Source organism: Equus caballus, chromosome 9 (assembly GCF_041296265.1).
Source record: "Equus caballus isolate H_3958 breed thoroughbred chromosome 9, TB-T2T, whole genome shotgun sequence".
Classification (NCBI taxonomy): domain Eukaryota; kingdom Metazoa; phylum Chordata; class Mammalia; order Perissodactyla; family Equidae; genus Equus; species Equus caballus.
The window spans coordinates 21,581,950-21,600,797 of NC_091692.1; the positions used below are offsets into that span (position 1 = coordinate 21,581,950).

The 18,848-nt window shown below is 37.5% G+C and overlaps 1 protein-coding gene across 2 annotated transcripts in view; it reads right to left on the reverse strand.

Annotated features, from left to right (window-relative positions):
* YTHDF3 (YTH N6-methyladenosine RNA binding protein F3) overlaps nt 1-13,232 on the reverse strand; it is a 38,218-nt gene extending 24,986 nt beyond the window's left edge. The window contains exons 1-4 of one of the 2 annotated variants that reach the window (XM_023648535.2): nt 12,857-13,232; nt 12,345-12,369; nt 8,819-8,964; nt 6,437-6,522 (exon numbers count right to left, since the gene is read on the reverse strand). In XM_023648535.2, coding sequence (XP_023504303.1) covers nt 6,437-6,522; nt 8,819-8,876 — 144 coding nt within the window. In that variant the 5' untranslated portion in view covers nt 8,877-8,964; nt 12,345-12,369; nt 12,857-13,232. The remainder of the gene's footprint in view (nt 1-6,436; nt 6,523-8,818; nt 8,965-12,344; nt 12,370-12,856) is intronic. The other variant, XM_023648536.2, reaches the window with a different exon arrangement.
* Nucleotides 13,233-18,848: the final 5,616 nt, after the last annotated feature.

Genomic DNA, 18,848 nt, shown 5'->3' on the forward strand with positions numbered 1-18,848 from the left:
TTTAAATAGTTACTAAAGGTATTTTTTAATACTTTATTACTTATTTTAACCAAAGACTGACAGAATGCCTACACTGTAAAAAAAAAAAAACAAAAAAACAAAAAACAAATCTGATAAGATACTCATTCTAAAAGAAAATCTACAGTTAAAAAGACACATTAACATAGAAAGTAAACAATTCTACATGGGGAAAGAGTAGAAAAGCTGAGCTAAACATGGAGATAAGAAGTTGCAAAGTTTTAATTTAGAATGCTGGCACTGAAATCCAGACTCAGTAAGTCCTTACCTGGATGTGGGAGTGTAAAAGCAGACCAAGTAGAAAGTTTTAAGTTCATTCTTTGTAATAAAGTGTTTGTAAAATTACACTTATAAGTTATGGTGAATATTCTTATTTCACCATCACAAATGCTTTATACAACAGTTACACATCAAGTTTCTAACTTGGCTATACCCATAATACAGTTCAAGGGTCAGCAAACTAAAGACCCAAAAGGTAAATACTTTAAGTTTTCCAAGCCAAATACAGTCATTGGTCCCTGTCACATATTCATCTTTTTTTTTTTTTTTTAAACAACCCTTTAAAATGCTGAAGGCTAAGGGCTGGCTCCATGGCTGAGTGGTTAAGTTCGCGCACTCCGCTGCGGCGGCCCAGGGTTTGGATCCTGGGCGCAGACATGGCACCGCTTGTCAGGCCACGTTGAGGCAGCGTCCCACATCCCACAACTAGAAAGATCTGCAACTAAGACATGTATGGGAGGTTTGGGAAAATAAAGCAAGAAACAAAAAAAGAAGAACACTGGCAACAGTTGTTGACTCAGGTGCCAATCTTAAAAAAAAAAAAATAAATGCTGAAGGCTCAAGGGTTTTCTCAAAGAAAACAGGGCATCGACTAGATTTAGTCCCTGGCCTACAGTTTGTCAACACTGTTTTAACTGATTATCTATGCCATACTAATTTTAAAAAAAAGAAAGCCCCCAACCTATACTATTAAATTAGTGGGGAACAAATTTTTGCCGATTCTGTCACCTCTGGGGCTGCAATAGGCCCAAACTGTTTTGGATGTGGAGACTTTTATTATACATCTTTTCAATTATTTTTTTAAATTATGATTTTTACTACTTCACCCCTAAATTGGTGATTTTGTCAAAATAAGAAGTTTACCTTAAAAGGTGTTCCATTAGTCACAACTGCCTATCCAACAGACAGCTCTAGCTAATAAGCAGAGACGCACTTACTAAAGCTGCCACGGTGTCACTACCACCCTGAGCATACTGGATAAGTGGCCTGCTTTCTCCAGCTGGTCAAACAATGCTAACCATTTATTTCCCAATTCTTTCAGCAGTTTCAGCTGAATTTCAAGATGTTTCTTCCTTAGCTCTATGAAAGTAACTTAAGCAGTCTCCTTTCAAACGGCAGACTTCAGTTTGGGTTCTAGTAAGAACAAAGTTGCAGGAAACTCTTCAAAGTTTAAAAGTAAGATATGGTCAACAGTAGAGCTTCGACTGTAACTGGAAATACTATAAAATATGCTTTGCTAAATTTAAGATAAATCTTTAATTGCTAAGTAAATGAAATATCAATTAGAGGAATGTACTTAGGTAGTGAAGAGGAAAAAAATTTCCACTTACTGATGATGGAAAATAATAACTCAAAAGTTACTTTCACCTTTTACTTTAAACCTGGTTATAATGAGACATAATCAACTTAACAATTTATGTCCGAATGATTCATAATCGGGAAGTTAGTCAGTAATAATGAAATTTTACTATGTTCTTCAAAGATGTACAACCTTTAAACAAAGTGATGTGAAATGTTTGATATTTCTCTCAAGAACTAACTGGAAAGGGAAAAATAACAAGAGTATGTAAATATAAAGTGATATAATTAACGGATATAATTAAATATGTAAGAACAGATCCACAGACCCTTTACCCAAAGCATAAACTTAGAAACACAACCTGGAGAGGCCATTTAATACAAGGTTGAAGTGACGCCAAGAAGTATCTAAATTGTAATCCCAGCCCAGGTACTATCAGTTATGTGAAAGTATCAAGGTTACTTAAACTCTACAGTTTCCTCATCTGTTAAAAGGAAATACGGATACAGTGCCTAGGACACATTATTCAATCAACAAGTCATATTTATTAATACAACTTAACCTGCCTCTTTAAAACGTAAATTAATCATAAAGCACAAGGTATAATTACAACCTTAGTCCAGATCTTAAGAGTATAAAGTCAGAGAGTGATGTAGTAGTCAAAAATATGGGCTCAATTCTTTACTCTTCCACTTTGTATGTCAGGCATCTCATCAGATCACTTACTATCTCTAACTCTGTTTCTTCGTTGGTAAAATGGGGATAATACTTGCTGCTCTAATCAGTTTAAAAAATTTTTTTAAATCTACTTTGTTAATTGAAAAATGCTTATGGAAGTAAAGCATAGGAGTTAAGCCTTTAGTTTTTTTTTTTTTCTAATTTGGAAACTAAAATATAGGACAGACTAAAAGTTCTTCCTTAGAATTTCAAAATCATTTATAATCATTATTCCTTAGCCTTTTTATGTAGGTCAATTATTTTTCTATCATCTCAAAGAAAACTTGAACAACAGTAGAAAAACTTCATTCTGACCTGAGGACATTTTAATACAACCCATTATAACTGACAGTCTTTTATTTATAGTAACTTAATATCCATTTTTACTTTGTAAGTATCCAAACTTCCAAGAAAGAACATTGTACAATGTCTTAGAAGTTCAATTAAAAAAAGTTTAAGGCATTATTCACCATTAACAGCACTTCTGCACAGAGAAAAATGAAAAACTGCTTTCCATTAAAAACCTGAGAGGTACTTCAAACTCGAACTGACTTCTGAATTAACATAAAAAAATGAAGTGAGGTTTAGTATACTTTTAATGCTTCTATGTATTTTCTTCTAAGTTTTTAAAATATTATTGTACTTTTCAAAAAATATAATCCATGCATATCTAACCATAAGGATGTCATAAGAAAAACATGTTATACATCATACTCAACTTGAATATTTCATCAACCATACTTCTTCATTCCCTAATTCTAGCAGATAATCTAATTCATTCATTCATCAAATACATAATTAATAACTACTATGTGCCAGACATGGTGTCAGTCACTGGAGACAAGAAGATGAACATGGTCTCTGACCTGCAGCATTTCACTTCACAGGTCTAGTGGGGAAGACATAAAAGAAAATACTCAGAAAATATTTATATTTTCAGAAAATAATAAGTTCTATTTCCCTGAGCAAGTACGAGGGAAAAATTTGATCAAAGATGACGCAGGGAGGGAAGTGGAGCCATTTTAAGGGTATTCAATATAATAAGGGTATCCACTGTTGTGAAGCTGTGGCAGTTCTTTAACATGACAACAGTATAATCAGACTTGGACTTTAAGACTGCTAACTGGCAATACAGAATTACCGGTTAGGATATCATTCCATAAGGGAGAGAGAATGAAAAACTTAACTAAAGGCAGTGATGGCAGGGACAGAAAATAACGAAACTCAAAATACTACTTTACTTTCTTAGTTCTCTATACTTCTTCTCTTAAACATGGCTATGAATTTATCTCCCCACATGTACAAGCAGATAAACAAACCATTCTTCCAATTCATTCTTTCAAATTTATATGCGCAAACCACATGGCATCTTTAACAGTGTCAATTAAATCTGAATTTTCCAATCAACTTAATCATCAGATTATTCTGAGGAACTATAGAGGATTTTAAGACCTGAAAGACAGATATTTACTTTTAAAATCGCTATAAAAATTATTCCCCCAGAAATTGAACACTATAAAAGAAACATGCTGCCACAGAAGCAAAGGCCAACAACCTGTTTTAAAGTATCCTTCGGTTTGATCTAAATTAAATCTAAGTATACAAAACAATTTAGATCAACAGCCAAAAACATCAAACATCTCTCCAAACAAAAGACTGATTTTTGTTTTTTATAATTTGAAAATCAGATGAACAGGTTTAATTTTAAAAACATTGTGTATTTAGTTGAAAATTTTTTAATTAAAGAATTATTTCAATTAGGCAAGTCCAAGGAACTATAAATACTTGCATAACTTTAAATCTGCAAATAATTACTTGAGATATTTCACCAATTAAGTCCAGTTTTCACTCATCTACATTAAAAGGTCAATTTTTTTTTAATTTTCTATTTTAGCTAGGCAATTATGAGTAACAAATTCTTATACAACTTACTTTTAAGATTTCAGATAACTTTCAATTTTTCTCTCAAATAAACCGAGTTTTCCATAGTCTATAGTGTTAGTAGTACTCTTTAAAAGGTAAATATGTGTCCTCATTACAGATGATTATTTTTAGTAGTATAGATAGATAATTGCTGAAAAACTATTCATTAGCACTGGCATGGTAATGGTAAGATACAGCCTTACCATATCAAATTTTAAAATTTCTCCTTAAGTAGCACAGGAATATATTGATTCGAATATCACAAATTAAAATAATGATTTAATTAAGAAAAGCATAAGATCTTCCACTTAAAACATCACATAAAAAAAAATCTTTTATAGATGTTTTTGCCCCAACATAACTTTTATGATACAATTTAAAAACTGAGTTCACTGAGGTAAATGCCTCTATATTCTTGAAAAGTAATGTTTTTCCAATACCTTTAAAGTTTTTTTACAAGTGAAATCTTATGCAGAAGTCCAATATACAAAACAGATAAAAAGCAGAGCAACGCTGGTGGCCACCTGGGTGGGATCCAGGGTACCCTGCTCTAGCCTCTCCTAGGCAGATATGGGCACCTCTGTGGAATGCCAAAACAACAATCTTGGAAGCCTCTGTGACAAATGAATTCTCATACAGGTAGTTAACGCTCAAACATTTACATGACACTACAATTCCTTGAAAACATAAGTGAAAGGATCTTCATCCTATACCCCCATCTTACAAGTTCATTTTACATTATAAAGTATGAAATCAAGTAGCAAAAATCAAATCAATTATTTAGAGCAAATAAATTTCCCAAACCTATCTGATCATGGAGACCTTTTTGGGGAAATATCTACTATACCTCAAAATAACAGAATTTCTGAAAAAAGTTGGGAAACTGCCACAAGGAATATTAACTGAGATTACCATATGGGCCCAAATAGAACACTGACTATTTCTTTTAAAACTTTCAACACATTTCACAACAAATGATCTTCCCCTACTTTCCAGTGATATATGTTTTCACAACCTTTAGGTGGAAAGTTAATTTGTTATTGAGATCAAAACGTTAGGTTCTATCAGCATGAAATTAAGTTTTTCATTCTTTTTTAAGAGTAGCCAAACTTTTATAGATTAGATCACTTGTTTTTATTCTTTCTCATTTATTTATTCCCTCCCAACATAAGCTGGGGATGTAGATCAACAGAGAGAGGGGGTGGTTACAGAGAAATGACCAAGAGGTAGATAAAGTTGAAGGTAATAACCAGGGGTCTCCACAGTCCTAAAAATAATCCTACCTTCCACAAATTGGAAACTACTTTTTATTCAAATTTTCTCTACAACTGTCAAGTTCTGTAGTATCATTTGGTTCTTTATTTTTTTATAGTTTAAAAAAATCTAGAGGTTAAGATTTCAAGGTACATTTTTCATATATCTTTTTTTAAGCAAAACAATAAAAGCAGTTTCATTCCATGACATTCTCTCTAAAGAAACGGGTTAAGGAAAGTTTTTAAAATTTATTTCTAGTAGTGCCATTTTTATTAACAGAAATGGATGCAGAAATGTATAGAGACCAAAGGGTTGCACTGTTTTTTCTTTTTCAATGTTTAAATCTAAATTACTCCTGTATACAAATTCACAAAATTATTTGCGAAAAATCTAAACACAAAAGAACCTCAAAAGCCACCAGTATTTGATGTGATGAAACTCTCCATGCTTGCAATATACAAGCGTGCTTATAAAGTCTTTAATTCTATTCTCTATGTTACCAGGCCATATTAAAACTTTAATTATCACTGAAATTCAAATTGGAATGCCAAATAAAGAAGAAAAGACATTTAATCAAAAATTTTAGGCACAAACTAGTCCTCCCCACAAATTTCTAGCTAACTAAACCTTGTAATTTGCTTTGGCTATGAAGATGTGGCAGTGACCTTAAAAGGTTAAATTCTTTCAACATTCAAAAGAAAGAACCATAACATATACAAATAATGTTCATCTCCAAATCTGTATATTTCATAATCTAGTTTCAGGCATCTATAATTTTTAAAGAACTCTCCAGTGCCATAAACCTGCAACTGCTATTCACTATTATGCAGACAGGCTAGATTAATCCATGTTATGGTTAGACTCATTCAATTAAAATACCTATTTGGAAAGTCAATTATTGCTAATAAAAGTCTGATTTCCTAAATATTGGACTGTCAGACTTACCTGATTTGTCTGGCTACTTAAGTATGGCTCAAAATCATCATCATTTACAGCATCTTTTTGATGAATCGAACCGTTTTGTACTGAAACTAAAAAATACGTTTGCATTAGATGTGTTGTAATTATCTTTATGAAACTCACAGAACAATGTAACATTTTCAGTATTTTTCAAACCAACTCAGAGAAAGTTAAATCCTAAGTTCTTTGCTCTCTTCATTTAAAAATTCTCTTAAGGATTAACTTAATTTGGAATATTAATACTTATGTGCCACCCAAAACTTACAAATCTTGTATATTATCAGGCCAAGACTACATAAACACTAACTATATATACCCTTCCAATTACCAATAACATAACATAAATAGCCCAATTTCAACACTCTAGTAAGCAAATAGTTAAATTAAAACGGTGGAAGGTTCATTAGTGCTGTATTTAAATCTAAAATAATCACTTCAAACATTATTGCAGACAATAGAGACTTCTGAATGTTCTCTACCTTTGTTAAATGTCTATATTAATTAGTTCAATAAAGGTAAATAAAGAAGAAAATAACTTTCTTTGGTAACTAAAGTTACAGTAAATAAACGCCTCTGGTTAAAGAAAGTGACTAAAATTCACTTGAAGAAATATCACTACAAATAATTATGAAAGATCTAAATAAAAAGGGCCTAATTCTAAAGCAAAAAACTATGAACTTTCACATGAAAGTACAAATACTAAAAATAACCATGATTACTCTTGCGACACACGAGAAAAACAGAATTTATAAACACCCTATTTGTTCAGAGATGATTTTTATAAATGCTCTATAAAGTTGCTCTTCTCTGGACAATGTCTCAGAGTGCTTCTGAACAGAGACTTAAGGTAAGAATGTCCTGGGTTTGAATCCCAAGTCCAACAGTGAGAAGCTGGGTGATCTCTAGTTAGCGACTAAGTCTCTCTAACTCCACTTCTCTGCTCAAGGAGGTTATTAATAGTACCTACCTCAGCTCATCTGAGTATTCAATGACAGTACTACATAAAATATTACAAGATCCAAACAGGACCAAAAATTACTCTAGACCACATAAACAGAAATTTTACAAGACTAAAACTTGATGTGCTAGCACTACGTAAACACACTGTTTATACTACTTCTGAAATATGTGAGATGAAAAAACAAAGTTTCTGATGCATGTTGACTAATCTCTTAGAAACAAAAAAATCCCTCAAAATCTGCAAGATTTATTGCTTAAAAATACAGCGTGACAAAGTATAAATTAGGTTTGGGGCAATGGATTTAAGTTGTGTGTTCTTCTATAATATCACAACATTTTTATTTTCCCTAATTTTCCCAACATCACCTAAAATACTATGAGTTGACAGTGGCATGGAAGCAAAGACAGGTGAAATCCACCCGCTGAGCAGCAATGATCAAAGAAACGATGCTACTCTGTGAAGCCGTCAAAGTAGACCTCTTATGATACTACACTGCCCCTCAAAGACTACAAGAGCAACCTCAATGTCACCTTGATCCTGGCTCCCCTGAGGTGGTTAACTGTAGAAGGACTGCATCAGAATCAGGCCTGAGCTAAATGCGCTCCCTAGAATTTAAATACGTAACAGCCACTAGAGAGGAAAATAAAGAGGAGGGCGTCTTTAGGTTATTTCTGGTGGGCTAATAATCATTTCAGTCCAAGAGATTCTGACATACCTGTTCTCCTTTACCCCTCCTTTATCAAAGGTAGTTACGCACAGTTTATTACCTCTTGAAAAAAAATTCTTCACACTATTGTACTATTACACTAGTATATATTAGTCAGCATCTGAAACAGGTACCCATTTCAAAATTACAACTATTTCTCACATTCATTAAGATTCTCAGGAAGTTAGTCCATACTGCTAATACAGCAAAAAAAAAAAAAAAAAAGTGCCTACTTAAAATTCATCTAAATAGATATTATACTGCTATTCTTACTCATTTCCTGTTCTATCCTTTCTCTTTTCTAATTCTGAGAGGCTGAGACTAAGAACAAAATATTCTCATACACTAAGTAAATACTGTCTACGGTCATTTATAAATGATGCATAAATACATCTAAAAACTCCTAAAAGATTATTCAAAGAGTATGGCACTCTAAGCAAAAAAATGTTTACCAAAAGTATTTCACTCATACTGACAAGCAATTTGCATTAAATTAGAAATGAGAATAGAAGCTAGCCCTTGAGTTTCAGAAGCATACCTTCCTTTAAGAAATTTAACTATCTTAAAGACTTTAGTTTTCGAACATTACTTAATGACAATCTAACGTCTTGGAGATTGAAAGCCAGTAAATAGTAATGAAATCCAAGCCAGTTCCATAGTCTGTACAAGTTCTTCAGGGAAAAAAGAACAGATGACTTACATGATTCTTCGCCTGTTTCCTCTGCTCTATGAAGCAGAGTCAAATCAAGATAGAACATGGGCCTTAGGAGCCAGGTGATTCTTTGCTCTGGTCCTGACTACATCAAGTTAGGAAAGTCAACAGATCTGTGCATCATGTTTTCCCACCTACAAAAACAGTGACAATACCATGTACCCTCTATCTCCTTATAGGAATGTTTTGAGGATTAGTATTAAAATGAAGCCTAAAATGACAGTAAAGTGCTTTGCAATCATTTCCAGAGGGGAGGTGGGGAGAGGATACAAAAGAATATTGCCAAAATACAAGGCATTTTCCGCCACTTCTCTGAAACACTGTAAGAGAGCCAAATTCAACCTTAGTCTTTTAAATTGCAGTTGTACCAAACAATGAATGGGTCCTTCCGCCAGAAGAGAATGGGGAGGAGAGGAAGGAAAAGATAAATTCCCTTCCATATATTTGCCTATTTATAAACTTAAGGGATAGGAGGAAGCAGGCAGCAAGGCCTGAGGCTACTAGGTAAAGGGATCTGACACTTCTATGTGTGCTACCGGAAGGAAGAGCAACAGTACACTTTTATTCCAGGAAGCAAAAATTCCACTTGCTAACCAATAAAAGTGATAATGAAGTCAATTTTGCATTATGGACCAATAAGCAATTAATTATCCTTAAAGTTCTACTACCCTTGAGTACCATCCTGGTCAAGGATAATTATAATATTGAACATAGGGACAATTTGTTAATTAAAAAGAATTCACATTTATAAACAAGTAAACCTAGAACTATTATTTATACTACAAAAGCATTTTTGCCCTACAAAGAGACTGATACAGAACTCCTTTCAAATTTCAGCTGCTTTAATGGATTTATGTCATTAAGGATATACAGAAAAACACTCAGCAGAAAATCAGACACTAAAGCCAGGTGTTAGGCTAACACTGTTAACTGAAGATAATTCAGGAAAGGAATATACCACCTCTGAAATTACATTAAGTCAACTGAAAAGGATTATCCTTTCAAAACTTTAACTCTTCAGAAATACGTATTTTTCATAAGTTTGATAAGTTCTGAATTCAAGTTTAATACTCATATTCTTAGAATAGTGAGGCCATAGCTCAAGAAAAATAACTTTGCTTTCTGCTTCATAAGAGTAAACAAGAATTATAAAACAATTTTACTAGCTTGAAAACCAAGTCAGCTAAGGCAGAGTAGTTTTTCTTAAATACACACACAGCTCCTTATATCAGTTCACTGGAGGTGCTGCCTCCTCCTCGTAATTTGCCTTACAGAGGCATAAAAACACAAGTAATGTCTATGTGTATTTGTGCACTTGTAGTATCTACCATTTTAAAGCATCTTAAATGATTACCAATACTTTTAGGCAGTAGAGTTTTTCCCTCCTGCCAGGTCTGAGTCAACAGTCTTCCTGCACCTTAAAAATAGATGAGGTGAGGACGGTGAAAAGAAATCCAGCAAATATAATGGCTACCAGCGGATTACTGTAATTGTAATTACAACAATCCTCAAGGCATACAAAAGGATTTATGGCTAGCATTAATACTTTTATAGATAGAGGGGAAATTCTGACCAAAATGTGCAACGTGTCCAAGCTCACTTGGCATGTCAGTAGCCACAGGCAGTATTAGAACACAGGTCTCCTAGGATCCCAGTCCACGTTCTATCCATGGATGATATTATTAACTGAACAATAAGGGGGAAAGAAAGAAAATTTCCTGGAATAAAGAACTATCCAAATAAATACTTCGCATGTGTGTCTAAATACATCTAACAGAGGTGACACTGATAGATTAAAAAAATTTAGATAACCAAAAAATATTTATTTATAATCAATAGGCAATATTGTTTATAGATAACTTTTATTTACTATCATCAAAGATGTTACTAGGACATACCTAAGTGAAATGACTATGTCATAAGTCAAACAAAGTAATATAGTTAATGGCTTACAATGCTGTAGATGCTCTATTTTGTTTTGTCAAACAAGTTAAGTACTTCATAGAACTTGCATACTTACCTTAAAGCAGATAACACAAAACACTTAGCATTTCAAATAGCCTTGCAAAGTGCCACCTCCCCACAGATCTAGGATAAAATAATTTATGCTAGGCAATAACGACCACACATTCCACATATCTCCAAGTCTATAAACTTCCTAATGGGTAGACTAGCAAAAAGAAATTAACGGATCATTCTTTTTAAATATACAGATAAATTTTTTAAAACTTATTTAAAATAAGTCAACAATATCAAATTCTGAGGTTTATGCTTACAACACAGAGCATAATTCTAAAATTAAAACCTTAACTAAAAGTTAAAAATTAAATTGTAAAAATTAAATTTTCTAAATGTTTATATACTCCAAGAAAATATATCTTTCATCAAAACAAAGCAATAAATTTATGTTACCTAATACAGTGCCATATCCTGGGTATGTACAAATTCCCAAATAAATTGTACTACCACTCAAAGAAAATTAATTAAGCTGTGGTACAGAACCCATTCCTTTCAAATTTGCAATAGCAAATTAAAAAAACCTAAGAATATAAAGAGCACCAATAAACACTGAACTTACATCTAAAAGGCTACTGTAGATCTTATTTTCTAGGTAATACTTTGCTACTAAAATAAAAAACAGGAAGCATAATTCTACTTAGTCTAATTTCAAGCCCTATTACAAATGTTATAAATATATAATTTGCTGCAATGTTATTTAATTGGCTCTGTCCCAAGAAAGCACGTATTGTTCTATACTTACTAAGGTCACATGATTAATGTCATAATGTTTCAATCAGTAGACTGTATCATACCATACTAATAAATACAAATTACACTTATTTTTTAAAATGCTTTACTTTCAGTAATAGATATATTTTTTTAACTCAGGAGTAAATCACATAATCCTGGCAGAAACCTCACAAATTATTTCCTTCTCAGTCCTTTCTAAAATACCAGATTGAGTCACACCTTGCCATCAGGACTACACAGCAAGATGACATGCCTGTTCGGTTTTGATCTCTCACGTGTTAGTGCCTCACTGCAGCCTACTTCAATACAATCAGTGATCAACAGCACAATTTTCACTAATGTGACATGGTATTCCATGTGGGCTGCATGTGCCAATATAATCCGGACATGCCAAACAAGATGTCCACTTACTTACATACATTAGTAGAAATGTTTGTGGCACAAGTAGTTACGTAATACAGATAAAACTGTAGAATTAAAGAAACGGCACTACCTCCATCACAACACCTCCTTAACTGAAATACAACTAAGAAAACTGTTTCTTGTACCACTTTGGTTTCTATAAAGTGGCTTCAAAGGAAGGAACCACCGAACCTTTGGATAGCATTTGGCAGCCTTAACCGTGATGAATGTTTCTCTAACCTTACATTTCAAAGAAACATTTAAAAAGAAACGGGAGCAAAAACAAAGAAAAGCCCCTCACATATTTTAAAAGTAACAGCAAACCAACATTGGGAAATCAGAGAAAAATACCCAAACTCACCTTTATTTCCTTGCCCTTTAGGTCTCTGTGTAGCAAGACGAAAGGCGTGGTAACGAAAAGGGAAAAGAAACAGAAGACAGGGAACGTGTGTTAATCAAAGACGTTATCAATAACAAGTTATTTTAAACAATCCGCGTAGGAGGAAAACCCACCGCCTCCTCCAGGGCCACCGATTTCCCACCCACCCCGGGCTTTAAACCTCCTCCCCGCCGCTCGGGATCCGGCTCCCGGCGCGCCCGCTCTCGGCCCTACGTCCGCCGCCCTCGGGATGCGCCCCGGGGCCCCGCGAGCGGTCCTTCCCCCACCCGGCGCGGCCCGCGGCGCCCGCCTCGGCCGCAGGCTCCGGGGCCAGAGCGCACGCCCCGGCCCGGACGGCTGGAGCGCCGCAACCTGCGCCCGGGGCACCGTTATGGGGCCGGCGGCGGCGGCGGCGGGGAGGAGCCGGAGCCCCGCGCGAGGGTGGAGCTCCGGGGCTCAGGCCTTCGCTGAGGCTGAGGCCTCTGCTCCCTCACCTGATCCACGCTAGTGGCTGACATTCTTCACCGCAACCCGAGAGGAGCTGCTGCTGCCGCCGCCGCCGCCGCCGCCTGGGCCTCTCCCCGTGCACTCACAGCAGTTGGCTGCCGCCCTCGGCCGAGGGACTGTTCCAGCCGCCGCCGCCGCCGCCGCTTGCTGAGAAGCCAGAAGAGGGCCTCGCGCTCAGGAGTCGGTGGAAGAGGCCCGTCTTTTCCGCTTGCACGCTCCTCTTCCCCCTCTCTCTCTCCGCTTCTCGGGTCCACAATGGCGGACAGACGCCTTAGTCTCACTTCCGCTCCGAGCCTCCCTGACCTTCCGCTCTCTACTCTGACGTCCGTGCTCACCTCGCTCTTCCTCCCCCACCCTCCCGCCACCGACCTTGGCTCCGCCCCCGCCTCGCCACGTCACTGGAGACGGCATCGCGCGGCCGGCCACGGCGCGTGCGCCGAGGAGGTAGAGCGTCTGCGTGTCTGCGAGCGCCGACTGCCAGGGTCGCGGCGGTGCGTTCCTTCTATCCCGCTCGGTGGCCGCGGGAAGCCGGACCCGACCCAGATTCGGTCGCATTCTGGGCAGGAAGTGGGCCTGGGCGGGAGGTGGCGGCTGCCAGGGATTGTAGAGCGGGGCCGAAGGCGCAGGGTTGGCGGCGCCTTCCTGGCGTTGGACTGGCCCTTGGCCGGTTGGAATGCCGCAGCCGCAGCCGCGCCAGCCCCAGGTGGGCCAGCCGTGGTGGCCCGGCCTCCGCGGGAGTCTCCCGAGGCCATCCAGAGCCACGTGGGTGGTTGAGTCAGCCAGGCGCCCTCAGGATAGGGTTGCTGGGCCGTCCGCGCGAGCCGTCACGTGCAGCGAACGCGGTTTCCTTGGAGCTCTGGGCACCGCCAAGCGGAAGCAAATAAGAGGTGCGCCCACAAGTGTTCGTTCTCTCGGAGCCCCAGGAACTGGATGAGAATTAGTCAGGTTCACCCGTCACCCCGGGAGTCTAACGTTGCCACCCAGTTCATGGACTTGTGTTCCCCTACCCTGACGTTGTTGATTTTGAGGAATGAATAAAGTTACCTTAGGAAAGAAAAGCATAGTTGCGTTTTTACTCCTAAAAGGAGAAACGTTTGAAGTTTCAATAGAAACTGACAGTTACTTTTCTGCAAATTGGCAAAACCAAAAGAGCCAATTTGCAACGTTTTGAACTGTTTGTTAAAGTAACTTCTTTGCAGTAAAGGCAAAGATTCCTTGCCTAACAGGTGTGATGCGGTCTCCATATAAAGAAATAATTTAAATAACCAAATCCTTTATTTTAAAGCCATAAAATAAGTGATAATTTAGAAAGTATAAAATTGATGAATTATAGGATTAATTTTGGGTTTTACAATGTAACAAGATTTTAGAAGCACTGAGTAGTAGAACTGAAACTTATCTTGAGAGTACCGTTTTTGTAAAAGGCCGAGAAGCACTTGTCAAGTCTGTTCAGCTCCCCTGCTCTTCCGTTTTGCCACACCTCCCAGGGACTCAGCCTGGTTTTCAGCTCAGGCTGAGCCCTCTGGCTATTTCCCAAGACTCCTCCCACTTTTCCAGTTGTCGCTGTTCGTCTCGCCGGTCTGCCCATCCTCCACTCAGGCACAGACCTTTCTAGTTTGAAAGTGCTTGAGTGGGGAAATTGAGAGTACACAAGAGGAATCCTGTGAACGCTTGCAGGCCTTATATCTGATCCTTAATTATCTTAGTTAAAAAGCGTAGCTTTGGACTCCAACCAATCTTGAATTCTGGCTGGGCTAGAATTAGTTGTATAACCTCAAGCCACTGAGCCTTTCTAAGCCTTAGTTTGTTTCCTCATGAATAAAATTAGGTCAGATATGTACCATTCCTGGCACAGAGTAAGCTGTCAACAGACAGTTGATATACAGGGCTAGTTCCTGGTTCCTTTGCTAAATTTTCAGAATGGTGGCAATAGCTTACATTTATTGAGTGTTCATTATATGTCAGAGACTGTAATAATCATTTAAATCTTTACAACATCCTTGTGTGTTAAGTGCTATCATAAAATCTGACACACAGTGAGGTTAAGAAACGTGCCCAAAATAACAGTCATTGTGAGAGCCAGGATTTGAACATAGGCAGTTTGACTCCAAAGCTTGTACTGTCGCCACATATAATACTGCTTGATGCCATGATGTTCTGGTGAGTTTCTGTTCTCTTTCATTCCTGTCCCTCAGCAAACTCCTTCCTTGCTTATTGTCCTTTTTAGCATTGAGGTCTGAACTTGCCGGATGGAGTGCTTAACTGCCCTGATATATACAAACCTATTTAATTTAATATTATATATTTTTTGAAGTATATCTGGGAACTATCTAAAATCATCTCCACTGCCTCCAGAAGTATGCAGATGCTATTTTGGAAAATGCTGCTCTCTCTAGATTGTAGACAAAATTTCCTTGTTCTACAGGGCCACTGGTATATCAGCCTCCTGAACAGCACTGTTCAGAGCTTGGAAAGGAGAGGGCAGGCTGGATTTCAGCCACCTTGGTGCCTTTATCCAGTGAACTTCCTCTCTGCACAACTATAATCACTGGCCTTGCACTTATGCGTGACTCCTGATTGTATCGAACTGATTGAACTTACTGTATCAGTTCAAATTAAGTTCAGCTGCAGGTGATATCAAGTCCAAAATAACGGGAACTTAGATAGAGGTTTGTTTTTCTCTCATACAGAAGAAGTCTGAAGGTAGTCAGTCCAAGGCTTGGGCTGCTGTCAGGGTGTCGGGTATCCAGCTCCTTCTAGCCCCACCATCCTCATAGTAACACTTCCACCGTGGTCCGGGATGGCTGCTCAACTTCCAGCGATCATAATCACATTCCTACCAGCAGAAAGCAAGGTGAAGAAAGGCACATCTCTTCCCTTTAAGGACATTTTGTAGAAATTGCATTTCCCACTTCCACCTACCTCTAACTAACTAGAACACAATCTTATGAAATACCTGGTTGAAGGAAACTTATATATTCTGATATATTCTGGGTGGCCATGTGCTCAGCTAAAAATCAGAAAGTTTACTTCTAAGGAAGAAGGGGACAATAGATAGTGAGAGATAAATAGTAATAAACTGTGTAAGCATAGCAATTACCCAGAGTCGCTTCTTTTCCTAACAGCATTTAAACTTACCTGTGAATTTTGCCAGTATTTAAACCAAACTTTTAAGGCTTTTTGTTATCTTTAAGTAACATAGTGAAACAAGCCTGGAAAATTCAGTTTGAAGAGTGATTGTTGCCTTTTTAAAAGTAAGGTATCCTTAAGTATCATGCTTAAGGTAAAACTAAAAGCTGAGGACACTGAATAAAGCCTAAACAAAAAAAAATTAAACCTGCTTTGAAACAGAAAAGTCAACAACTTTTTTTTCTTTGTTGTGTTTACTGCAGAGAAATTTACAATGAGAAGACAAAGCAGAAAACATGAAGTAGCCTAAAGGTTTCCCTAAACCAATGTTTTCCAAAGTGTTTCCCGGGGTTCTGACAGCATCATCTCTGGGGAACTTAATACAAATGCAAATTTTGGGGACCCACTGTATTAACCAAATCAGAATGTCTAGGGTTGGGACCAAACTCCGTGTATGGTAGAGAGGAGGAAACTTCTTTATTTTGAAATAATTATAGATGAACAGGACTGTTGCAAAGATAGTACAGAGAGTTCTGTGTTTTTCACTGAGCTTCCCCTAATGTTCACATCTTTCGTGACCACAGTGAATTTATCAAAACTAGGGGATTGACACTGATGCAATACTGTTAACTACAGACTATTTGAATTTCCACAGTGTTGTCATGAATGTCCTTTTTCTGTCTCCTTCATTCTGCGACAGTTTCTTGGTCTTTCCTTGTCTTTCATGACCTTGACAATTTTGAAGAGTACTAGGCAGATATTTTTTAGAATGAACCTCAAATTGAGTTCGTCTGATGTTTTCTCACGACGAGACTGGGATGAGGGGTTGTGGAGGACAATACCACAAGTGAGGTGCCTTTCTCATTGTATCACATCAAGGGGCGCATGACATCAATATGACTTATCGCTAGTGATGTTAATCTTGGTCATTTGATTAAGGTGGCATCCGCAGCAAAGTTACTGTTTTCCACCTTTCATACTCCACTCTTGGGAGGTGAGTCATGAAATCCAGCCCTCAAATCCACACTCAAGGAGAAGAGAATTAAAGCTCCATCTCTTGGAGTATCTACATGTCTTATTTGGAATTCATGTAATCCAGTATTATCATTATTTATTTTGTTGCTCAAATTGTTCCAAGCTCTGGCCACTAGGAGATCAGGTTAATTTTTGTGTCCTTTTGACATGGCCCCATCCTTTTTTTTTCAGCACTTCACTTTGGAGCACAACAATTTTTTCATTCATTCATTCATTCTCATGTTTAATACAGGGAAATTTACAATGACAGAGAAAAGGTAGCAGAAAACATCAAGTAAGCCTAATGTTTCCCTAAAGCATATCCTAGTGTGGTCCTGGGATAAGAGCATCAGTGCTAGGTGGGAGTTTGTTAGAAATGCAAATTCTCTAGGCCCCACCCCATAGTTATAAAATCAGAAACTCTGGGGTGGGTCCTGATAAGCTGTGTTTCATCAAGTCCAACAGGTGATTCTGAGGCACACTAAGTTTTAGAACCACTGCACTTAAGTTTCCTCAAAGATCTAGGCCAAAAATCCACCCAAAGAAGTCGTAAATTCTGTGATTAGCCCTGGTGAAAAAGTTTTTGAAGAGCTTCTGGTTATTTGCATTAAAAATAAAGCACATAAGATGTGGACAGATATTCCACCAAAGAGGATATACAGATGGCAAATAAGCACATAAAAAGATGTTCAACATCTTTAGCCATTAGAGAAATGCAAATTAAAACCACAATGAGATACCACTACACACCTATAGAGTTGCTAAAATAAAGTGACCAAATGCTGGCTAGGTTGTAGAGAAACTGCATTGCTCAAATATTGCTGGTGGGATTGTAGACTAGTACAGCCACTATGGAGAACAGCTTGACAATTTCCTATAAAACTGAGCTCTTGGGCACTTATCCCAGAGAAATGAAAACTTGTTGTTGGCTAAATAATAGCCCCACAAGAATGTCCACATGCTAACTCCCGGAATTTGTAAATGTGTTACCTTACATGACAGAAGGGTCTTTGCAGTTCTGATTAAGTTAATGATCTTGAGATGGAGAGATTATTTAGGATGATCCAAGTGGGCCCAATGTAATCATAAGGGACCTTATAAGAGGGAGGCTGGAGGGCCAGAGTCAGAGAATCCTGTGATATTGAAAGCAGAGGTTGGATTAATGCAGCCAGGAACCAAGGAATGCCAGCCAACTCTAGAAAGAAAAGGCAAGGATCAGATTCTCCCCTAGAGCTTGCAGAAGAAACTTGGACTTCTGACCTCCATAACCGTAAGATAATAAATTTGAGATTTTTAAGTTAAGTTTGTGGTCATTTGTTAGAGCAGCAAGAGGAAACTAATGCATGTTTATGTTCACACCAAAACCTGTACACAAATTTTTATAGCAGCTTTACTCATAATAGCCAAAAACTGAAAACAACCTAGTCCTTCAGAGGATGAATGGTTAAACAAACTGTGCTACACCCACACCTGGCAGACTAGTCAGTAATAAAAGGAAAAAACTATTGATGTATGCAACAACTTGAATAAATCTTATGCTAAACGAACAAGGCCAGCCCCAAAAGTTTGCATACTGAGTGATTCCACTTATATAAGATTCTTGAAATGACAAAATTATAGAAACAGAGAACAGATTAGTGGTTGCCAGGAGTTAAGGAAGAGTTGAGGGCGAGAAAGAAGTGGGTTTGGCTATAAACAGGCAACAGGAGGGATCCTCCTGTGATGGAAAGTTCTGTGTCTTTCCTGTATGGCTGTCGTTATCCTGGTTGTGATATTACTGTATAGTTTGCCAAGATGTTTCCACTGGGGGGAAACTGGGTAAAGAGTATACTGTAT